The sequence below is a fragment of the Schistocerca americana genome, chromosome 4, assembly GCF_021461395.2.
Source record: "Schistocerca americana isolate TAMUIC-IGC-003095 chromosome 4, iqSchAmer2.1, whole genome shotgun sequence".
Lineage (NCBI taxonomy): Eukaryota > Metazoa > Arthropoda > Insecta > Orthoptera > Acrididae > Schistocerca > Schistocerca americana.
Window position 1 is genome coordinate 613,790,594 of NC_060122.1, and position 23,513 is coordinate 613,814,106.

The 23,513-nt window shown below is 44.1% G+C and overlaps 1 protein-coding gene across 3 annotated transcripts in view; it reads right to left on the minus strand.

The window, feature by feature from the left end:
- LOC124612413 (epsin-2-like) overlaps window positions 1–23,513 on the minus strand; it is a 93,067-nt gene that overhangs the window by 18,400 nt on the left and 51,154 nt on the right. For all 3 annotated transcript variants that reach the window (XM_047140611.1, XM_047140610.1, XM_047140612.1), the window contains one exon: window positions 4,173–4,261. In XM_047140611.1, the coding sequence (XP_046996567.1) occupies window positions 4,173–4,261 (89 nt within the window). The remainder of the gene's footprint in view (window positions 1–4,172; window positions 4,262–23,513) is intronic.

The window sequence follows — 23,513 nt, forward strand, 5'->3', positions numbered from 1 at the left end:
AAGAGTACTTTGTGTACCATCATACCTCCTCTCCCTTTTCCTATTCCAGCCACAAACTGTGCATGGGAAGAACGATATTTGGTAAGCCTTCATTGTGATCTCTAAATCATTGTAATTTTACCTTAATGGTCTTTTGATGAGATAGTAGAATGAGGAAACAGAATATTCGCAGACTTTTCTAAGAGCATATACTCTTGGTATTTTAACAGTAAAGCATGTCATGGTGCACAAAGCCTCTATTGTCATGTTTGCTACAGAAATCGGTCAAGCATTTCTAACACTTTCATTTACTTAATTAACTCACAAAAAATGCAGAGATCATCTTTGGATCTTCTCTATTTCTTCTATCACTCATACCTAGTAAGGAATCTAGAGTGAAGGGAAATATTCTAGTATTGGATGATCTAGAAATTTGTAAGCTACCTCATTCACGAGCGCACTTCTCTTCTTGATTCTTTCAACGTGTGTCATCTATTTTTTGTTGATTGATTTGAGGAGAGGGGACCAAACAGCAAGGCCATCGGTCCCATCGGATCAGAGAAGGATGTAGCTGTGCCCTTTCAAAGGAACCATCCTGGCATTTGCCTGAAGCGATTTAGGGAAGTCACGGAAAGCTAAATCAGGGTGGCCGGACACTGGTATGACCCGTCAACCTCCCAAATGAGAGTCCAGTACAATAACCACTGCACCACCTCACTTGGTAATCTGTTTTTCCTACAGTTAGTTTTATGTGGTCATTCACCTTTAAGTAACACCATACGGATACTCTCATGTTCAATGGGTGTGACAGTTTCCAGTGATTGTTTGGCAGTCGTGTAATTTTCCCTTATCTGTACACAGTATGTTACATTTGTTTATAATGATAGTCAACTGCCAATCCTTGCAACAGTTTCATGATGTTTTTGATGTTATTCATTAGGTCATTAATGTTCCAGTAACACTCCCTTGGGTGTGCGCCCAACAACTTCAGCCACTGAAAATGACATGTTACACTTTTATAGGGTAGAAAGTCTTGAATACAGTCACAAAGCTGGTCCATTATTGTGTATGCTTGCATTTCATTCATTAGGAGACAGTGCAGTACTGCACTGCATGCCTTCCAAAAGTCAAGTAATCAACATTATTGACAGGGACAATTTCTGCCTGTCGAGGGATTTACTGCACATACCTGAGTGTACAAGACACGGGTTCTCATGGTCTCTGCTGATTATTTCACCACTTTCAAACTTTATCACAAAGCAATCTTTACAATGGTGCTTGACACTTTTTGATATCAAATTTGATAGCTATGGAGTTTCCTTTTCTATTTTAATTTGTTGCGAAAATACTTCTGCCCTTCAATTCAAGAGGAAAAACAAAATCATGAAATTAAGAAAACATTCTCCCAACATAATGACAGTTCGAAGAAGTAACGTCAATTCTTTTCTTTCCTTACTGGATGCACAGACTAGCAGTAAGTATTTCAAGACAGTGGCAGCTTTACAGGCTTGTACATATATTAAATCATTTTCCAGCAGAGAACAATAAGCTTTCTCTTTAAGTCCACCTTCCAGTCCCCACTGCCCTCACACAAACGCATACACTCACATATTGCACATGGAGACTACTACTTCATTTACCAGTAAACATCAGCTGCAACTTTGAAAAAGAGTGGATGTGGAGTGGGAGGGAGGGAGGGAGATGGAGTGGGAGAGGCAGAGAAAAACAAGGGTGGTGGAGGACAAAAGAAGAATACCGGGGGCAAAGGAGAGGTAGGGGAGAGAGAGTACAAAAAGATATGGAGGGGACACACAAAGGGGGCAGTGGAAGGCAAAAGGGAGGGGCAGAAAGGAGGGAGACAGAGGGAACACGAGAGACGGCGGGAGGGGGCAGCCGAGGCGGAGATGGCGGGAGGGGGTGTAGATGGAGTAAGGGAGAGTGCGGGTGAGGGATAGGGAGAGAGATGGTGAGGTTCAGGTAGATGCAATGAGAGGGTGAAGCAGCGGGGACAGGGCGAAGCAGCAGTGAGAGAAGTAAGGGGGTGGGTAAGGGTGATGGGGAAGTTAGAGAAGTAAGGGGTGGGGCAACAGGTGACGCGGCGGGCAATGGTACAGTCGGGGGGCGGGCGAGGGGGGGGGCGAGGGGGCGGGGTGAGGGAGCGAGGAGGGGGGGGGGCGAGGGGAGGCAGCAGAGAGAGAAGTAAGGGGCGCGTAAGGGAGATGGAGAAGTGAGGAAAGGGGTGGGGCAGACGGGGGACGCGACGGGTGGGGCGGCGGGCAGGACGGACGAGGGGGAGGGTGCGGCGAACGGGGTTGGGGCGTGCAGGCGAGGGGGGGGTGGCGGGCGGGGATGAGAAAGAGGCAGAGGATTGAAGAGACGGGAGACAGGTAGGGCTGAGAAGAGACAGGTAGGGCTGAGAAGAGACAGGTAGGGCTGAGAAGAGACAGGTAGGGCTGAGAAGAGACAGGTAGGGCTGAGAAGAGACAGGTAGGGCTGAGAAGAGACAGGTAGGGCTGAGAAGAGACAGGTAGGGCTGAGAAGAGACAGGTAGGGCTGAGAAGAGACAGGTAGGGCTGAGAAGAGACAGGTAGGGCTGAGAAGAGACAGGTAGGGCTGAGAAGAGACAGGTAGGGCTGAGAAGAGACAGGTAGGGCTGAGAAGAGACAGGTAGGGCTGAGAAGAGACAGGTAGGGCTGAGAAGAGACAGGTAGGGCTGAGAAGAGACAGGTAGGGCTGAGAAGAGACAGGTAGGGCTGAGAAGAGACAGGTAGGGCTGAGAAGAGACAGGTAGGGCTGAGAAGAGACAGGTAGGGCTGAGAAGAGACAGGTAGGGCTGAGAAGAGACAGGTAGGGCTGAGAAGAGACAGGTAGGGCTGAGAAGAGACAGGTAGGGCTGAGAAGAGACAGGGAATGGGTAGGTGGTGATGGGTGCGGGAGACTAGAGGGTGATTGCGGATGGAGAGACGGGTCGGCGCGGGTGGAGAGACGGGTCGGCGCGGGTGGAGAGACGGGTCGGCGCGAGTGGAGTGAGGGGACAATATGGAGGGAGTGAGGGGACAATATGGAGGGAGAGAAACTGTTTAATACTTCTAATTGTATCATCATTACAATATTAGATTTGTATTATGATATAACATCACGGTTTAATATTTCGTCAGGAAATGAGGTCATTAGAGGTGGATGGAGTGGACACATTGCCCAAACTGGGACAAGAAAGTAGATCCGCAGTGGCCCTTCGAAGTTAACATTCAACTTTCGCCTTTGTTGATTTAGAAAAGCCATTAAAAATCAAAATCTGAATGGTCAGATAGTGATCTGATCCCAGCTCCTCTAGAAAAAGCACATCATCGCTCAGTATTGATATCATATATATGTACAAGTCTAGGAGGATGAACAAGCTGGGAGAATAGTGGAAACTAAAGGCCAATAAATAAAAGAAAATCATACGGCCTATAGCATGTTTCTATTTTGATAGGTCTGTGAGACATCTCATGCTAAACACCCATGCACGCAAGCACTCCCCTGTCTTCCGGCACGTGCGCACGCACGCACAGAGATAGAGAGAGAGAGAGAGAGAGAGAGAGAGAGAGAGAGACTGGGCTAGTTACAGAACAGTGGTAGGAAAACAGGGCATGCTTGCACACATCACTGTTTACCAATTTGAGTGTTATTGAGTATTTGTATGCAGAAGTTTACACAGCTTTGAAATAAACTACACATGAACACAAATTTTTCTGTGTCAACATCAGTAGCTGTACAAAATATTTATTTGCACAAATGAACATTACATGGTACAAACAAATAGGGTATGTCATACAGGAACCTACTAAAATGCTAAAATTCTGAGTGCATCACACCTCATTTGTCAAAGCAGTACCTATATTAGGATACTGGAAAATATAAATACGGCCTCCTTGATCAAAATTATAGACTCTAGTTTCACTGTACAAAGCTGGAAATTATCTGGAGGATTACACATTTTCACCTTTGTGTAAAAGATAAACAGTTCCTTAGAAATGAATCAGTATTAAATATTCTCCATACCTTCAAAAGAACCAAACAAAAATTCATCGCACTTTATATGATCAAGCAACGAAGTCAAGGGGTCTGTTGAATCCACCCTTGCGGTTCATGTATTGACGATATTTGCGTTTTAAAATTACATGGACTGAACCTACGTCATTTCCTGATACCTTTTTGCCTTTTGTAGTGTCGAATGCACAGAAACCCATTATCTTCATCATTTCTTGTTCATCTGGAGTCTTTCCCTCCAAGTCAGCCTCTAAAATAATAAAAATAATGATGTAAGTTTCACTGCAAATCTTTAACATACAATAATCTAGAAAACTGAATTATCACTAATTACTGCTACAGAGAAACACAAATTTATACTGTTTGGATTGTCCTGTAGAGAACATGCACACACTGAGACTTATTCCAATGCCACAAATGAATACTGTTTTCTTATCTCCATTGTCTTCACATGTTGAATATTGACCTTAATTTCCCAGTAAATTGCTGGGACAGACAGGGATCTTTACTTTGCTAATAGTCCCAGAGCTGGAATATCACAGGAAGAAAAAACTGGGCTACATTTGGTACCACCTTTGTACACACACTCAGTTTTATGATGAACAAATACTAAATGTGTGAGGAAATAATCAATCACCAAAGTCACTAGCAAGCTGCTCTTATTCTTTATCTATGGCAATCATTTAAACATAATAAATTCAGCTTAAGTTCATATAAAACAAGCTGTATTTGTTTCTCCATAACAAAGATACCTATGTCCGTCCATATTAAACTTACTAATTACCAGCAATCCTCTACTTTGATAGCTGTCACCCGTTCCTTACCATGCAGTCACTTCTCATACAGCCCAGCCACCTGTTGTCGTCGCATCTGCCATGACAAGCAGTTCCTCCCGAAATGTACCGAGGGCCTCACTGAAGCCTTCACAAACTGCAATTATTCTCCCAACCTTGCACAAAAACAAATCTCCCATGCCTTATCTCTCCAGTCTCCCACCACCTCACAAACTCCCACCATCTGGCCACAGAGGAGCATTCTCCTCCTAACTCAGTACCACCCAGGACTAGAGCACCTGAATTATATTTTCCACCAGGGTTTGAACTACCTCTAGCTGTACCCTGAAATGGGAAATGTCCTGCCTACTATCCTTCCCACCCCTCCCACAGTGGTATTCCGCTATCCACCAAACCTACACAATATACTCATCCATCCCTACACAACTCCTGATCCCAGCCCTGTACTTCATGGCTCATACCTCTGTAATAGACCTAGATGCAAGACCTGTCCTATACATCCTCCCTCCACCACCACCACCACCACCCACTCCAGTCTGGTCACAAACATCGCCTATCCCATCAACCAGTCACATGATTTGCAAGCTAAGCTGCAACCAATGTAGTGCATTCTATGCGGGCATGACGGCCAACAAGCTGTCTGTCTGCATGAATGGCCAACAACAAACTGTGGCCAACTGCGCAGGTGGGAACTTTCCCTGGAATATATCCTGCATTCCTGTAACTCTCCTGGCCTCAACCTTCGTTGGCCACTGTCTTCTCCCATTCAGCCTGTTCTCTGTTCCTATTCCAGCACTACACAGCCCTCACTCCTCCATCGCACCCAGTCTTTTTACTGCTCTCCTTTTCTGCTACCCCTCCTCCCCACCTCTCCACTGCCCTCCGTCTAACCTCCCGACTGCTCATAGCAGCCCTTACCCTCTTTCCACCTCGTCCCTACGCGCTCCCCAACAGCATGTCATTGTCTGCCACCGCTACCCTGCTACCCTACTATCCTTCCCCTTCCCAGTCCCAGCCTCCTCCTTACCCCCACCCAGTTGCCATTCCCATCATGAACTGGTGCTGCTACTTGCAGAGTGGCCTCAGTTGCCTGAGACTGCAGTTGTGTGTGTGAGTTGCGTTCGTGTGTGTGTGTCTAATTTTGACGAAGGTCTTACTGGCCAAAAGCTATATTTGTGACAGTCTTTTTTCTAAGCCTATCTGCGACTGAGCATATCCGCTATATTAAGAATATGTAGTTTTCACACACACAAATATGTGGACAGAACACTGCTGGCTCCACCTTTGAAACAAAGGATGTCTGTGACATTTGTAATGACAATTCATACTGCCACAGTGACAGCAATCTTTAAGCATACATGGAATGCAGACAAAAACATGTTTGCTTTTAGTGCACCAGTTGTCAGCTGCTTTCAAACCACACAAGTTTCCTTGTAGTCATAAAATTGGTTGTTTTTACCCAAGTGAATCACTCGCACACCATGCAGCTGTACCGCAATCCTAATGTGTGGGCCTGGTTAGCTCAGTTGGTATAGCATTAGGCTTTTAACCTAAGGGTCCAAGGCTCAAGTCCCTGTCTGGCTGGAAATTTTAACACCTTTCTAGTGGCTCATCTGATAGTGATGGAAGCAGGATCCCTCTTTAAGCTAGACATTAAACCAGGGATGATAAAATTTTGCCTGCATGACTTATCAAATTCCCTCACTGAATGACTTGTCTGGTATTAGTTACAATGGATTTTTGTGTACTGATGTTTCACAAACATATGGACATCTGACTGGCAACAGAATTTACACATTTCTCACAAAGACGAAGTCCCAGTTTCTTGGGAGATGTTGGAAGAGAATAACTGGCACTTAATTGTTTTCTCCACACAAACCATAACATCATCACATTCAAACATATTGACCATGGAGGCTGTTTGGGCTAATCAAATCAAATCTGCGTATTTCCAATCATGCAACTGAAGACACTGATTACAGTGGAACTTGAAATCCAGTATAGCGCGCAATACCTATGCCACTAAATGATAAACATGGTTACCTACTATGGTTTCACGGATATCATTTGTTACATTCTCATTCAGTGCCTGACAGAATCCTGCAACGCTCGTAATGTATTCACCCAAACACCTCCACCCCACTTCACCACCACAACAACAAGACAATCTGAATTGGATATTTCCCCCAGCAGACACCACCACACTGTAGACCATATAATTTGAAAGTAGCCTTATTTTACTAAAAACAAATTGTACATATCATTACATCTGAGTGGGTCATATTAGATGTTAAAGCTTGTTCGAATTTCCTTGCAGCACTTAAACCACAACTTTATACAATATTTATCAACAGAAACACTACCAAAAATGTTTCTCTATGCCTCTCCAGACAGTGTTCCTACACAAAAGTGGTGTACAATGGTTGTTTTCTTAATGGTAACAATGTCCTTTAATGCTCTGGTGTCCGTATCTGGAAGTTCCAATTATTTTTCCACTGCTATATACAACAGGTGCAGTTTTCCACCATCAACTATTAAGTGGTTATGCCATTACATACAGCAGCCTGTGATACTCTAAGAGGAAATATGCAACTGTTGCCATGGTTGCATCACCACAGGCACAGACAATTTCCTCACACTGGGAGTTTGTAAGGTATAAACGAAGCTGCACAAAACTCTTCCTGAGATATTAGTTTTTTTTTACACACACACGTATCTACAATTTTTTAATTTGGTTTCCTATCTTGTGCTCCTCCATCGAGTACATCTATTGTCATGTTAATGATTTCTTGATGCCACAGTGTAGGTTGCATTGTACTGTTTCTTCTTTTTGTCCAGTTTTGTCATAGACCTGTTTCCTTCCCTATTCCTTTAAATTTCTTATTTGGTACTGCCCACGTAATTCTTACATACTTTGATAGCACTACGTTTGAAATGCTTCCAATTTCTTCTACACATCTTCCATGCAACATATTTACTTCCAAACAGTTCTGTATTCTCTAAACACACTTTCAGGGACTTCTTCCTCAATAACCTATCGATATTAAAAACAGATAGAGCACTTTTAATGAAGTTAGCTTTCTCCATCTGCAGCAATCTACTTCTATATATCCTATATAAACATAATACATCTCTGCATCACATACACCTTAACAATTTCTCTTAAGCCATCTTCTGTGCTGAATGTGCTGTTTATTCCTCTCACTTGGTTTATGTTGGGGATATAAATTTCTCATCCGTCCTAATTGTCTCAAGGCTCCAAAATCTTATACCAACTTGAGCAGTCAAAGGCTTTCCCTAGATTCACAGTAGCTACACAGAAATCCACATTTTTCCTTCATTAAGGGTGGGTTCAAACACAACAAAAGTAAGACCGTTGCTCATGACATACTGCAATGGCACTGCGAGCTACCATTCAATGTTGTGGAACAGTTTTCAATATGGCACCAGCTGCCATGATTTAGGTGGGTATTAATGTTATAGTGCAGATTATGGCATTAGAACCGAGGCAAATGTTAAATACAATGAAAACTCCAATACTGAAGTCAAAAAACTAATTTCTCACAGGAAGAAATGAAGAGGAGGGTGGGAGACGGAGGTAGCAACACACACACTTGTAAAAGAACTAACACTGACACGAAAATGTTGTATGCTGTCAGACCAACCAATAGTTGGCATCTAAGTGTCAACCTCCCAATGTTGCACTGTTAGCAGTCTTGTCATGCCGCCTCCTGGTCCCTGCACACACTGCCGGACAGCATTGTTCTCTCTATCCACCTGTGCCCTGCTAACCCATCTCCTTCCCCATCCCCTCTAGAGTGCTGCTTACAATGAATGTGACAGTTGCATTCCAGTCCGAGCTGCTGGCGATGGTGGTCATGTGTGCATGAGGTATGGTTGCTTGTGTTAATGAAATGTGTGTGACAATTGCTACTCACCATATAGCGGAGATGCTGAGCTGCAATAGGCACAATAAAAAGGTGCACACAATCATAGCTTTTGGCCATTAAGGCCTTTGTCAGCAGTAGACACACACGCACACACACACTCCTGCAAGCACAACTTGCACACACATCTGCAGTCTCAGAGAGATGAAACTACACTGTGAGCAGCAGCACCAGTGCATGATGGGAGTTTTGACTGGGTGGTGGTAAGGAGGAGGCTGGGGCAGGGAGGGGGAGGGATAGTATGGTGGGGGTGGCAGGCTGTGAAGTGTCGCAGATTAGATGGAGGGTAGGGGAGAAGGTGCCGAGGGGGGAGGGGTAAGTAGCGGAAAAGAGAGAAATAAAAATAAAAGAAATTAAGAGGCTGGGTGTGGTGGTGAAATGACAGCTGTGTAGTGCTGGAATGGGAACAGGGAGGGGGCTGGATGTGTGAGGACAGTGACTAACAAAGGTTGAGGCCAGGAGGGTTACGGGAACGTAGGATGTATTGCAGGGAAAGTTCCCACCTGCGCAATTCAGAAAAGCTGGTGTTGGTGGGAAGAATCCATACGGCACAGGCTATGAAGCAGTCATTGAGATGAGGGGTATCCTGTTTGGTAGCATGTTCAGCTACAGGATGGTCCACTTGTTTTTTGGCCACAGTTTGTCGGTAGCCGTTCATGCGGACAGACAGCTTGTTGGTTGGCATGCCTACATAGAATGCATTCCATCCTGGATTTTCCATTGTTTGGAATGTGTGTGCGTGTATTTCCTTTTCTGAAGAAAGCTTTGGGCAGAAGCTATGTGTGTAACTGTCTTTCGTTGCACCTGTCCGCAAATTACAAGCCACCTTTATGGTGAGTAACAATTCATGTTTTGAATTATGGTGTTTTTATTCCAACCTGGAGTTTCCATTGTTCGATTTTACCTAACAGCTTTTCTTCCATCCCACAACCCTGTGACTTTTTTTTTGTGACTTGTTTAAAGCATTACTCTACACAGTATCTGTTTTTTCTCTTCCTTCCAGTTTTCATTCATCGCCTTCCAAACCCCACATGCTCCAACTTCTGATCCACAATGTCTCAATGATCTTATCCGCGCACATGTGCCTACATGACAGTGTGGATGATTGAGGCAAAATCTGACACCCCAAATTCTTACCATCAATAATTATAATTATTCCTAATGATACCACCTCATCCTCAAGTACTTTCACATTTCATTTTACATACCCACCTGTGCCACACAGACTTATGATCCTAGACATAACCACCCCTTATTCACCTTTCTCTTCCCTTAACCCAATACACACATCTCCCATACCTCAACCATTTATTTTCACTCATGTTTTTAAATTTGTGGACATTTTTACATAACTGTGTGCATTCTTACGAATTTGTGCATGTCTTTGCATATTTTTACATGTATTTCTGTTATCCAGCTCCCCTCAAAACCATCTAACAACTTCATCTGCCATATCCATGTCTTTCCCGTTTCCTCTACGCCTTCCCTGTCACAATGGATCCCAGTTCCATCTTTCTGCACCGGTTTTCAGACAAGCATACCTTATCGACCTAACCACAAAAGTTCCTTTCCCTGGATACCGCCCTTGATCTTTTTAAGATTTCGTCAGTTCCTGGCTGTTACAAACCTGGTACTGAAAAAACACATCTCCATGGCACAGGCATCCCAGTACCACCTCTGCAAGATACTACTACAGGGTGTATACGTGTACAAGGGGGAAAAAAATTCCCTAGATTTTTCCTGGATATCCTGGTTAAAACATGTACTTTTTCCCAGGCTTAAATACGTTTTTTCCCAGCACTTTAAGAGGGGGGGGGGGGGGGGAGTTTTGGAAAAACCTTTAACGAAAAAAAGGAGAGATGTTTCGGAAAGACCTTTGATGTGCAGCAACATATACGCGTTCGTGAAAGAATAAATTCGAATTCCACCAAACAGCACTTTAGTTTCTGGAGTGTTGAAATCAAGATTGTGATGACCTTTTGTAAGCCAACCATACCTCAAAGGCCATGTGATCTCGCCAGCCAATGACAGCAGATATTCAGAGCATAGGCCAATAGCAAGATGACTTATGTAGTGCGAACACAGAGTAAAAGTTAAACACACAAAGAGGAAAAGTTAATAAAAATGGCTCTGAGGACAATGGGACTTAACATCCGAGGTCATCAGTCCCCTAGAACTTAGAACTACTTAAACCTAACTAACCTAAGGACATCACACACACCATGCCCGAGGCAGGATTCGAACCTGAGACCGTAGTAGTCCCACAGTTCCAGACAAGTGCCTAGAACTGCTCGACCACACCGGCTGGCGGAAAAGTTAATAGTTTACATTAATATACATAGTGTAGCTACAAGAAAAGCTAAGCTTTTGCATATAATATTGATCTTTTGAACCATACAATGTAGGCTTTCACAGCCGGTGTTGTCTTCAGTTAAAACTTCCGGGCTGAGAGGCCATGGTCAATGTATAAAATTTCCACCTAACGTTTCGTCTCCATCTGTGGGAGACATCTTCTGAGGTCAGCCCTCGTCTGATTAAGCAAAACTGGGAACAGGCGAGGCGTAACATTGTTGCGACTCATAACCGGCAAGCACGTCGTTATAATCGATATCGCCTCCCCTTTAATGGGAAGCCTGGTGATCAGGTGCACATTAGGAATATGATGGGGAAAGGAAAACGTTCGGGTAGGCTAAGTAAGTTTATTCCCTGTTTTATCGGCCCATGTACTATCTTACGGGTCTTTGGTCCAGACAATCTTTTGGTTCACCATAATGGTTCCGGTAAACAGTACCGAGTGCATCTTAGTCAAGTGAAGAGTGTCGGATTGTCTGTGGGCCCTTCGTTTGGGTTTGAGGGGTGGAGGTTGAGACGTGCTTCTGTCCGTCTCGTTTAAACACACGCCCTTGTTACGCCTCAGCTTCCCACTGGCGCTTTTCCGCGTGGCAGCGCCGTCTGTTCTCGTCTCGTGCCCCACCCTCTAGGTCGGTGGAGTGGAGTGAGTGAGTCGTGAAGCAAGGCAGTATGCCATCAACTCCAGAAGTGCTTGTTTGTCTTACTTGCGGTGGTTTGTGTGGTGTCGGCCGGCTCATTCCACTGTGAGGTTCTACGGCACAGCGTGTCTGACTTGGAGAAGCCATTAGCTCCGATTATGCTTGTTCTTGTCGGAAGAGAATTGAAATAAGAAGCTGTGATGTTGCTGTTCTGGAGAATAGTGGGAGTCGCCGAGGACGGTTGCAGGTTTTCCTCCGGGACTGAAGTTGAGTATATTGCGCTATTGTCGTTGTGCTTTTGACTTGCTATTGCCTTGTATTAGGGTGGTGTTTGCGACTTCCTTTATGTTGCTGCCGCCGACATTGTGTGTTTTCCGTCCACCGGTTTAGCTCGCCGGTTCTGAACCTATGAAGGAAAAGGTTGAGTGTTTGTTCTGCACCGCGTTTGTGGAGTCTGACTTCGAGTGTGTAGGTTGTTCTTGTACTGCTGGGCTGGTTCCTCGGTGAGGTGTCGACGTGAGTGTGAATTGCTTGGTTAAAATTTGCAGTAGGCACTCCGGGCATGGTCGATGCTGTACAACAAGGATAGTAGAACATGTTGAATCAAAGGCTGTGAATGTGAACTGTTGCTCTGTCATGTCACACCGGGAGACTGTCTAATTAGGTACTGATGTATTGGTGGCTATCTATTGATTCTTGTGACCAATTTGGTAGTCAGTTCCAAGCCTACGTGTTCTATGTATGTGAGAGAAAGAAAAGATATTTGTGAAGTACGTGGCTGTGCACACCTTAAAAGTTGTTGGTGCATGTGTTTATCTTAAAGATTGTTTTAATACCGTGTGTTATTATCAGCCCCTTTTAGACTGAAAATTTTACAGGATTAGAGAATTTTATTTGTATGTTTGCCTATATGAACAGTGTCGATTGAGCTGGTGGCTATTACGCCAGTTTGTGAAATGTGGCAGCTTTACGCTGCAGTTTAATGATTTGTAATTGAAGGGCATCATTTAATTCCTCTTTGGGGCTCGCCTTGTATTTTTCTTGTTTCATACTACCTGAAGATATTGGGGCACGATGACTGATTGGTAGCCTTGCAGCTGCTTGTATTTCATACTCAGCAACTGTGGTTAAACTTTTGTAAATTTGCTGGCCATGTTGGTGTGCGATTGTTTGCATTTTAAATTTAGATTTTATGCAGGTTTACCTTTTAGAAGTATATGCATGTATTGTTGTCCCTAGGTTTTAAGCTGGATAGTATCAATTGATTTATTTAAGGTTGCTAAGTTTTAGGGAATCGCTTTGCTGTGTGATAGCTCTTAATGCTTAATGTGGATTCTAAATGTACTGTGGCCCTTAAGGCTTGATTACTGATAAATTTGTTGATTTGCCTTCTATTTTTGAGAACTTGCCTAACCTTAACCATTGGCCAGCCCTTCAGGCTGAGCTGTTTATTAATTACCTTGATGAATTAGCCCTTCAGGCCCCCCTTTTGGAAGCTCTACAGCCCTTAAGGCTTTGAAATTCAGTTTTAACACTTAACCTCCCTTGTTAGTGTACTGGGGCCCTTAAGGCCGGCTTACAGATAAATTCCTGGCCATTACTTACTTATTGCAGAATTTGTTTGACTAATTTCATTTATTACCTGGCCCTTAAGGTAGAGTTGTTAATAAGCAATTGTTATTTTCCAGTTGACATTTTTAAGTTTTTCTTATCTTGTTAATCTGGCCCTTCAGGTCTCTTATTGTTTCACACTGCCTTGCCTAAACTGTTTGAGAATCTGCTCTTTAACTAAAGTCTAGTTAACTATTTTGGTGGCCCTTCAGGCTCGAACCTTCTGTTCATACGTTTATATTTGAATATTTTCTTTGTCTGTGGTATTGGTCTTTTATATCTTAAATTTTGAAGTGAAGTGAATTTTGGTTTGCAAATTTACTAGCCCTTCAGGCTGAATACATTATATGTATTCTTGCTAAATTGGCCCTTCAGGCTTTCTTTGCGATTGCAACCCTTAAGGCATACGCAGCACTATGTTGCAAGGTACAATGTTAAATTGTTGATGAACTAGTTTCTTAAGGTTTGATTCTCCCTATATTCATTATCTTGGCAGATTGTATATTGTATTTCAGCTAGTTTTAATAAATGCATTAGAAGTAAGGTGTTGTGTTACTTCTACCAGCACTTGGCCCTGCTTCCTCGCCTGATCCTAGTGGCTTCTTAATTCCTTGATTGTTAGAATTTTTGCCCGTTAGCCACTATTATTGGTTCCAAAACTGACAAAAATAACTTCATTGCCCTACAAGGCGATTAATGCTTGTATGCTAAAAACTTGGAAATAAAATCAGAAAACAAACTAATAATATATTTTTGCCTTCCATATTATGTGAATGCATTTTAGTATACTCGATAGCTCTCAGCCACAGAAATTCATTTTGTTTTCATTTGACATGGGACCTGTAAATGAAGAGGAAACAGCGAAATCACTTAACGCATATATGGGTCACATAGAGACTACCCCCGTCACCACTACAACTCAAACAACTCTGCACATGCACTGATCCGGCAGCTAGGGTGCACAAGAAAAATTTTTCTCATTAGCATCTGTCTGTTGTTGCTACTCCTGATACAGCTAATAGCCACACTTCAAGTAACCGGAAGCAGGAGAAGGTACTGCTCATATGTTAGTCAACTGCGTAAGCATATGAGCCCGCTGGTGACTGGTCAAACGAACTTAATGCAAACAGCTGTGACGCTACACTCACAGAAACTAGTTTATTGTTACAAAGTATTACATAGTCTTCACCGTAAGGTCTTTGACATATTTTTGCTGTTTGCAGACCGTTGTGCATGCACTGTGTTTTGATGTTGTAAATGGCACAATTCCTTTGCAACGTAAGTTTTATTTCTCTCTCTCTCTCTCTCTCGTTTATGTTTTATTGCTGCACTCTTGTTCTCCAGTAGCACAATACGGTAACATTCTTTGCTAAAATATCAATTCTTTTCAGTCAAGGTTACAAAAATTAAACTGAAAACTAAAACAATGAAAAATATCTGGAATTCTGAAAAATTCCCTAGTTTTTCCTGGTTTTCTCCCGGATGAAAAAATTCCCAGGTTTCTCCTGGGTCGTACACACCCTGTACTACTGTGTAATCCCTGCTACACACATCACAGACCTGAAATTGATTCCCTTGCTCTCCAGTGCCCAGAGAATCATTCCCGTAAGTTATACAACCTACGACCATCCTACTGCTTTGCCTATTATACCACCATCCATCAATGATCTCCCCCCTGCCCCCCCTACCTTCCAGGAATGACTCACCTTCAATTTCACCATCCTTCCCCAGGTCCCTTCCTAAGAACATCAAACTTTCAGCAGAAGAAAGGACAGCCAAACATAACCACACAAAAAATCCTGACCTAGTCTTCCTACCTGCAAACAAAGGTTCCACCTCTGTCATGAACCAAAGTGACTACCTGCTGGAAGACCTCTGCCGAGCAACAGTCTCTGACACCCCATTTTAGCTAGTTATTGTGGCCCCCACAGAAAGAATTTCGGCTCTCACTGACCAACACTTCCAATCTATTGGCCATAATCTAGCCTCCCACATCAAAGATACCAACAGCTTCCTTCATGAAGTCTACTCCATCCCCACCCCTTTACCTCCTGGATTCCTACTCATCACTGCTGACACCACTTTCCTAAATACCAAAATCCTCACGCCTAAGGTCTTGACGCTATTGGACACTACGTTTTCCAATAGCTATCAAACTCCAAAACCGCTACCCCATTCCTCTTACACCTTCTTAATTTCTTCCTAATTCACAACTACTTCTACTTTAAAAGCAAGATACAGAAACAAATCCATGGCACACTCCTATCTTAACATGTTTATGGACTATCTAGCTGAAGCCTTCCTAGCCTCTGAAAATTTCGAACTCCTTGCCTGGTTCAGGTTCACTGATGACATCTTCATGACTCAGGGTCAAGACAACCTCTCGTCATTCCATCACATCAATGCCTTCTCTCCCATCCACTTCAACTGGTCCTCCTCAAATCAACATCCCACCTTCCTGGACATAACCACCTCCTCTCTGATGGCGCCACCCACACCTCTGTCCACCCATCAATGATCAACAGGACCTGCATTTTGACAGCTGTCATCCCTTTCACACCAAGAAATCCTTCTCATATACCCTGGCTACCTGGGGATGGAGCATCTGCAGTGACAATAACTCCCTTGCTCAGTACGCAGAGGGCCTCACCAAGGCCTTCACACACAGGCACTATCCCCCAGGCCTAGTCTGCTAACAGACCTCCCATTCCATTTCCTCTCACACCCCAGATCCTCCCACCACCCCCAAGAATCAGCCACAAAGGTGTATACCCTTCATCACCCAGTACCACCCCAGATTGAAACAACTGAACCACATCCTTCGCCAGGGCTTTGATTGCCTGCCATTATGCCTTGAAACAAGGGATCCTTCCCACCCCTCCTAAAGCGGGTTCCTGTCATCTACTCAATCTCCACAACATCCTAGTCCATCCCTATGCCATTCCCAACTCCAACCTCTTACCACAGGAATGCTATCCCAGGGAAAGACTTGTCCATCAGGATGAATGACCACTGCCAACCTGTGGACAAGAATGGAACTGCACAAATAGCAGTCCACTCCCGAGATTATCCAGGCCTCAACCTACGGTAACCCATTGTCACCACACCATCCACCCAACAGTTTCTGTCCAGTGTACCCTCACCCTCTGCCAATGTACACGCCTGCCTTTCCCCCTTCCTGCTCCTCCCCCCCCCCCCCCCCTCAGCCTCCCTATGCTGTGCCAGTTGGCAGACGTCATGTGTCTTTCTAGTCCCCACACACCACCAGGCAGCACTCTCTCTCCCCTCTCCCATATCCTACTATCCCTTTCCCTCCCCTGCTCCATCTAGACTGCTTCTTCAGCTAAATGTGACAGAAACGTTTTGTTACGAGCTGCCAGAAATGGCAGTCAAGTGCACATCAGGTGTGTTTGCTCGTGTGAATTAATGTGGATGGGTTTCCTTTTCTGGAAAAGGCTATGGACGAAAACTAAATGTGTAACAGCCTTTATATTGTGTCTGTCTGCAACTCAACGTGTCATCTTAACGGTGAGTACCAATCAATCTTAGTCCTTATATTACTGATATTTCAACCTGGGGTTTGCACCGTTTTACTTTCACAGCTATAACATCAAACTTAGACACTATTTGCCACACACAATTCTACAGCATTTGGTCCCCTCAAGGCACAATCTTTTAACAACTCTTTCTGGTTCAGTATGCATTTCATTCATCCACCAAAAAAATTTTTACAAGAAGAGAGGGGGGCAGGAGAGAGAGAGAGAGAGAGAGAGAGAGAGAGAGAGAGAGAGAGAGAGAGAGAGGGGGGGGGGGAGAGAAGAGAGACAGAGGGGGGGGGAAGAGAGACAGAGGGGGGGGAAGAGAGAGAGGGGGGGGAAGAGAGACAGGGGGGGAGAAGAGAGACAGAGGGGGGGAGAAGAGAGACAGAGGGGGGGGAGAAGAGAGACAGAGGGGGGGGGAGAAGAGAGACAGAGGGGGGGGGAGAAGAGAGACAGAGGGGGGGGAGAAGAGAGACAGAGGGGGGGGAGAAGAGAGACAGAGGGGGGGGGAGAAGAGAGACAGAGGGGGGGGGAGAAGAGAGACAGAGGGGGGGGAGAAGAGAGACAGAGGGGGGGGAGAAGAGAGACAGAGGGGGGGGGAGAAGAGAGACAGAGGGGGGGGAGAAGAGAGACAGAGGGGGGGGAGAAGAGAGACAGAGGGGGGGAGAAGAGAGACAGAGGGGGGGAGAAGAGAGAGAGAGAGGGGGGGAGAGAAGAGAGAGAGAGAGGGGGGGAGAGAAGAGAGAGAGAGAGGGGGGGAGAGAAGAGAGACAGAGGGGGGGAGAGAAGAGAGACAGAGAGGGGGGGAGAGAAGAGAGACAGAGGGGGGGGAGAGAAGAGAGACAGAGGGGGGGGAGAGAAGAGAGACAGAGGGGGGGGAGAGAAGAGAGAGAGAGGGGGGGAGAGAAGAGAGAGAGAGGGGGGGAGAGAAGAGAGAGAGAGGGGGGGAGAGAAGAGAGAGAGAGGGGGGGAGAGAAGAGAGAGAGAGGGGGGGAGAGAAGAGAGAGAGGGGGGGGGGAGAGAAGAGAGAGAGAGGGGGGGAGAAGAGAGAGAGAGGGGGGGAGAAGAGAGAGAGAGGGGGGGGAGAAGAGAGAGAGGGGGGGAGAAGAGAGAGAGGGGGGGGGGAGAAGAGAGAGAGGGGGGGGGAGAAGAGAGAGAGGGGGGGGGGAGAAGAGAGAGAGGGGGGGAGAAGAGAGAGGGGGGGGGAGAAGAGAGAGGGGGGGAGAAGAGAGAGGGGGGAGAAGAGAGAGGGGGGAGAAGAGAGAGGGGGGAGAAGAGAGAGGGGGGAGAAGAGAGAGAGGGGGAGAAGAGAGAGAGGGGGAGAAGAGAGAGAGGGGGAGAAGAGAGAGAGGGGGAGAAGAGAGAGAGGGGGAGAAGAGAGAGAGGGGGAGAAGAGAGAAAGGGGGAGAAGAGAGAAAGGGGGAGAAGAGAGAAAGGGGGGAGAAGAGAGAAAGGGGGAGAAGAGAGAAAGGGGGAGAAGGGAGAAAGGGGGAGAAGGGAGAAAGGGGGAGAAGAGAGAAAGGGGGAGAAGAGAGAAAGGGGGAGAAGAGAGAAAGGGGGAGAAGAGAGAAAGGGGGAGAAGAGAGAAAGGGGGAGAAGAGAGAAAGGGGGAGAAGAGAGAAAGGGGGAGAAGAGAGAAAGGGGGAGAAGAGAGAAAGGGGGAGAAGAGAGAAAGGGGGAGAAGAGAGAAAGGGGGAGAAGAGAGAAAGGGGGAGAAGAGAGAAAGGGGGAGAAGAGAGAAAGGGGGAGAAGAGAGAAAGGGGGAGAAGAGAGAAAGGGGGAGAAGAGAGAAAGGGGGAGAAGAGAGAAAGGGGGAGAAGAGAGAAAGGGGGAGAAGAGAGAAAGGGGGAGAAGAGAGAAAGGGGGAGAAGAGAGAAAGGGGGAGAAGAGAGAAAGGGGGAGAAGAGAGAAAGGGGGAGAAGAGAGAAAGGGGGAGAAGAGAGAAAGGGGGAGAAGAGAGAAAGGGGGAGAAGAGAGAAAGGGGGAGAAGAGAGAAAGGGGGAGAAGAGAGAAAGGGGGAGAAGAGAGGGGGGAGAAGAGAGTGATTCTCAACTTTTTGAATGTACTGGTGCTGCACTTTATTCTGTATTTCAAACAAATTTTAATGCAAATTCTTTGACCCATTATTTTTAAAAGTAAAAATTCCCTGAGCACTCAAATACAAGTATAACCTTTTCAGCTGTTAATAATCAACTGAATATTCATTATACATGAAAATGCACACATACACCACAAACATATGTACCAAGATAAAAATAAATTTTAAAATTGAAAAGATTCCATTATTTTTTATTACCTCATGTTTTGCCAGAGATGCCATTGTGTTCGTGTTTCAAGTATTGAACATCCACCATTTTTTGTTATGGGGGAAATTCAAATTTAATATTGCCCATCTCAGAATTAAGCAGTTTTCCATACATTTAAACCAATGAAAAAAATCTCTTTTCTTACACACAATCAAAATATACGTTTTTAAGAAACTTGGAGAAGTTGGCAAGCACAGTAAGTACAGTTTTACATTTTGAAAGTTCCATTCGTAAGCTTTTGGCACATGTCGATGTATATTAAGTGATTTCTCAATGCTCCCAATACTCACGACGTAACAGTAAGACATTTTTTAATGCCTTAATGTAATTTCATATTCATGAGTACAATTATGTTCCACATTTGAACACGAGCATCTTTATAAGTGGTGGTGGTTGTTGGGATGTTTAAGGGGGACTAAACAGCGAAGGTCATCAGCCCCCCATTCCAAAATCAGGCGAGCCGAAAATCTACGGAGCAGGTAAAAACCAAAGGGGGAGGAGACGTCCCCCCAGGCGCTAAAAGAACACAAATGCAGCAACAAACACTACAGACAAGAACAGGACAGAGGAACACCAGACATCTTTATAAGTGAGCTTATATGAGACCTCATTACTTCCGTAAGAGATTTCTACCACAGCAGATAATTGATACTAATTGCATGTTACACTGCACTCAAGGGGTGAAATTTTTCTGCTGCACCAATCCCCTCCCCAGCTTCATCTGTGTTTCTTCCACTGACCTCCTAGGCCAATGAGAGCAGTGCTCAGTGTGTCTGCAGATGTACATTCGTATTTCACCCTTTGTTTCAGTCTATTTTAGCACCTTTCTCAAGTTCCAGGTATTAGTCTACCATGATGAAGAGTGCTCCCTATAGTTCCAAGTCGAAACGGGAAGAGATTCCTCTTGCTAAGAAAACCTCATGCTGTGCTGCAAGTCAGTGATTTGAGATTGATACAGTAAAGCAAGATGGTGGTGACAGCAAAAGGAACAACATTTAGCTAGTTCCAGCAACAGAAAAACATTTTCTCGGCGACAACGTGAATGCAATTACATGTTTGTTATAAGTTGTCCTGAATGATTTTGTTAGGGAGCAGTGACAAAAGTGCTTACCATGAGTGCAGAAATTATCCAAGTTAAAGCACATGAAGTTGCTCACAAGCAAAAAATAACAAATTTTGAACAAAGCTGTAATTTGGTTGCCAATGTTATGAAACGTCTGGATTCTTTCTGCACAAGCGGATATCAATTGCAAAGAAGCTGCCACAAAACTAAAAGGAAAAACTTGCTGAATGTCAACATTTCATAATCAGGCAGTACACCAAAAATAATTATCTTCTTGGTCAAACCGGTAATGCAGACGAAACTCCACACTATTGTGATATGCCAACAAATTACATGGCAGAAGCAAAAGGGAACAAAGGTGCCAAGATACTGCCGGCATGTGGTGGAGAAGCAGCACGTCTGTCACGCTTGCTCATACTGCCAATGGCCACGAACTACCACCGTTCATTGTTTTTAAATCCAAAACATTACCTATGTCCGGGGTATTTGCAAAAAGCGTTACTGTACATGCTAACAAAAGTAGCATTACAGTGGATTAAACTTGCGTGGTAATGTCATTCTTGTGACCTGCTAAGTTTTCCAAACAAGCTTGTACTAGATTCGTATGCAGGTCATATTACTCCGGTTGTAAAGAGGAAACTAGTAGAGGGTAGAATGAGCTGGCTGTAATTTCAGGAGGAATGACGTAAATTCTACAGCTAATAGATATTTGTTTGAACACATCATTTAAAGAAGAACTTAAAATATGTACACACAATGACTACTGAAAAAATATAGCAAATTAATGCCTACACAATGTGTTAAGTGTGCAAGCAAGCTTATCTCAAGTCTGTCAGTGGATTGACCTGTCTCGGAAATTTATTCCGAATAAAACTGTCAATCACGAACATTCAAATTCTTTGAAGGTGACGAGTGAGAAGCGAGAAACATAGATTAATGGATATGACTGATGTAGTAGTCATCAAATGGGAGCACAGAAACATCTGAATAATTTTACCCAACATTTTTACTATGAAAATACACAAACGGTACTATGACAGTTTTGCAATGTGACACAACAATCAGTCACAGGAGGCTGATTGTTGCTGTGTTCTGAGACTACTTCATACATGCATTGTAGCCACTGTGCCAAGTTTGTGAGCACATTCAATAGCAGGCTTAGTTTGAAGTGCTTGCTATAGCATCGTGGTCAGGAAGTGAGATTCAGGCAGCTCTGCAGTACAACTGCGCGTGTGGTTGAAACACAGACCAGTGCTTTGAAGAAATGACTCTTGCACTTGGTGACATGTGTCCACATCTTACAACATATTCAGGTGGTTCTGAGAATTCCAATACGGAAATTTCACTCTGGAGGATGCCGAGAGGACTGGAACGTCACGATCATCAGTTGCAGAGGAGGATATTGATGCTGTGAGGAAAATGATAGATGAAAACAGGCGAGTAACTTCTATGAAGATAACAGATACCTTAGGACTAAATACACCAGTAATTTGATTCTGCATGATAATTTGAAAGTAAAGAAACTTTTGTTGTCTCTGGGTGCCACATGCACTGACGGAAGATCTGATGACACGACATGCGACTTGGTGCCAGGAGATGTTAAAGAAGTTTTCTAAGAGAGAATCTCAGTATGTGAATAACATCGTCACAGGTGACAGGACTAGTCTGTTCTATTATGACATGCCGACTAAGATTCAAAACAAAGTTTGGGTCCTTGAAGATGATGACACACCTGTAGCTGTCAGAAAATCCCTATCAGTAAAGAAGAAAATCATAGCTTTCTCTTTTTTTTCCAAATCGAGTGGACTTGTGAAGCGTGTTGTTCTAGACACACAGAAAACGGTCGCAGCTAAGTGATACACTGGGCAGTGCCTGCCCAAAGTCATCCAATCGTTGAAGAACATGCGACAGAAGTGAAGAATGGACACTTGGTTCCTCCATCATGACAACACTCCAGCTCAATGTGCGAAAATGTGTATCGAATGTTTGCGCGGTACAGGATTGAAACTTCTTGAGCACATTCCTTAGTCCAGACCTTGCTCCTTGAAAATGAAGTTGAAAGGAGTGCAGTTTTCAACAGATGAGAACCTCCAGAGTGTTTGCGACAACGAGGGTGCCTTAATCCCTACCGAAATTTGGGAGAACTTGTTTAGCGATTGGTTTTGGAGGGTGGAGTAGCGATTGGTTTTGGGGGATGGAGAGGTGTATTCAGGAATAAATTACTTCAACAAATTTAAATAAATGAAGGTGTATTGCAAAACTTACATAGTACCCTTTGTATCTTTGTTTTCAAGGATGAATACACAAGTCTGCAATATGAGCATGCTACCATATCGCTTTTCGGATCGCCAAAGCAATGCACTGTTTCACAGAATAATTCATAAAGACATGTTAGGTATCTGGAACTGTGCATACAACTCCTGAAAAACTTTAAAAGTGTCAAGCAATTAGTCTCTCTCATTCAACCATTTGAGGCAGGATTCAAGAAATAGCCAACAACGTTTCAGGTAAGGTAATGGTTCTTAAAAAAATTTTTTTTTGTCTTTTCTCTGGTGCAGGACAAGTGCACAGGTGTTTCTGATACTGTTCAGTTGGCAATTTACATTTGCAGAATAGATAGTAATTTCACCATCATAGCAAAATTACTGGTCTTGGTTCCAATGGAAGACACAATGTGCACAAGTGTTTGAAAATTGGGATCTGCAATGGAAGACTTTCACTTCTGTGGCTATAGACTGCACAGCAGCTGTGGCTGGCGAAAATATCAAGTTGTGTGTCACTTTTTGTCAGAGATGCTAAAAGTCGATGCCTGTTGCACATGAGATTTTTGAAATACACTGCAGTCTCCTCCAAGAGAATGCGTGTACAAGCGTGAACATGAGAGAATGAAAAATGTATGGACTAGTACAACCAATTTCATCTGCAGCTGTGCTCTCAATCACCAGTTCAATGTCTTTCAAAAGACATGGAAAACACGCTGATGTGCCATATGGCAGTGAAATATAGTGGCTAAATAAACAGAAACTCCTTGAGAGACTTTTTTAGCTTCAGAGTGAAACAGATTTCTTTTGGGCACAAGTGCTTGGTCTGTTGCAAACTTGAAAAATGAATAGTGCATAGTGGATTTGGGCTTTCTATGTGACAGTACATGCCATATATTAACTATAAAACTGTCTCTTGCTGAGAACAGGAAAATTTTGTGGGAACAATAATGTGAGAAGTAACGCGAAATTAGTAGTTTTTAGTGAAATA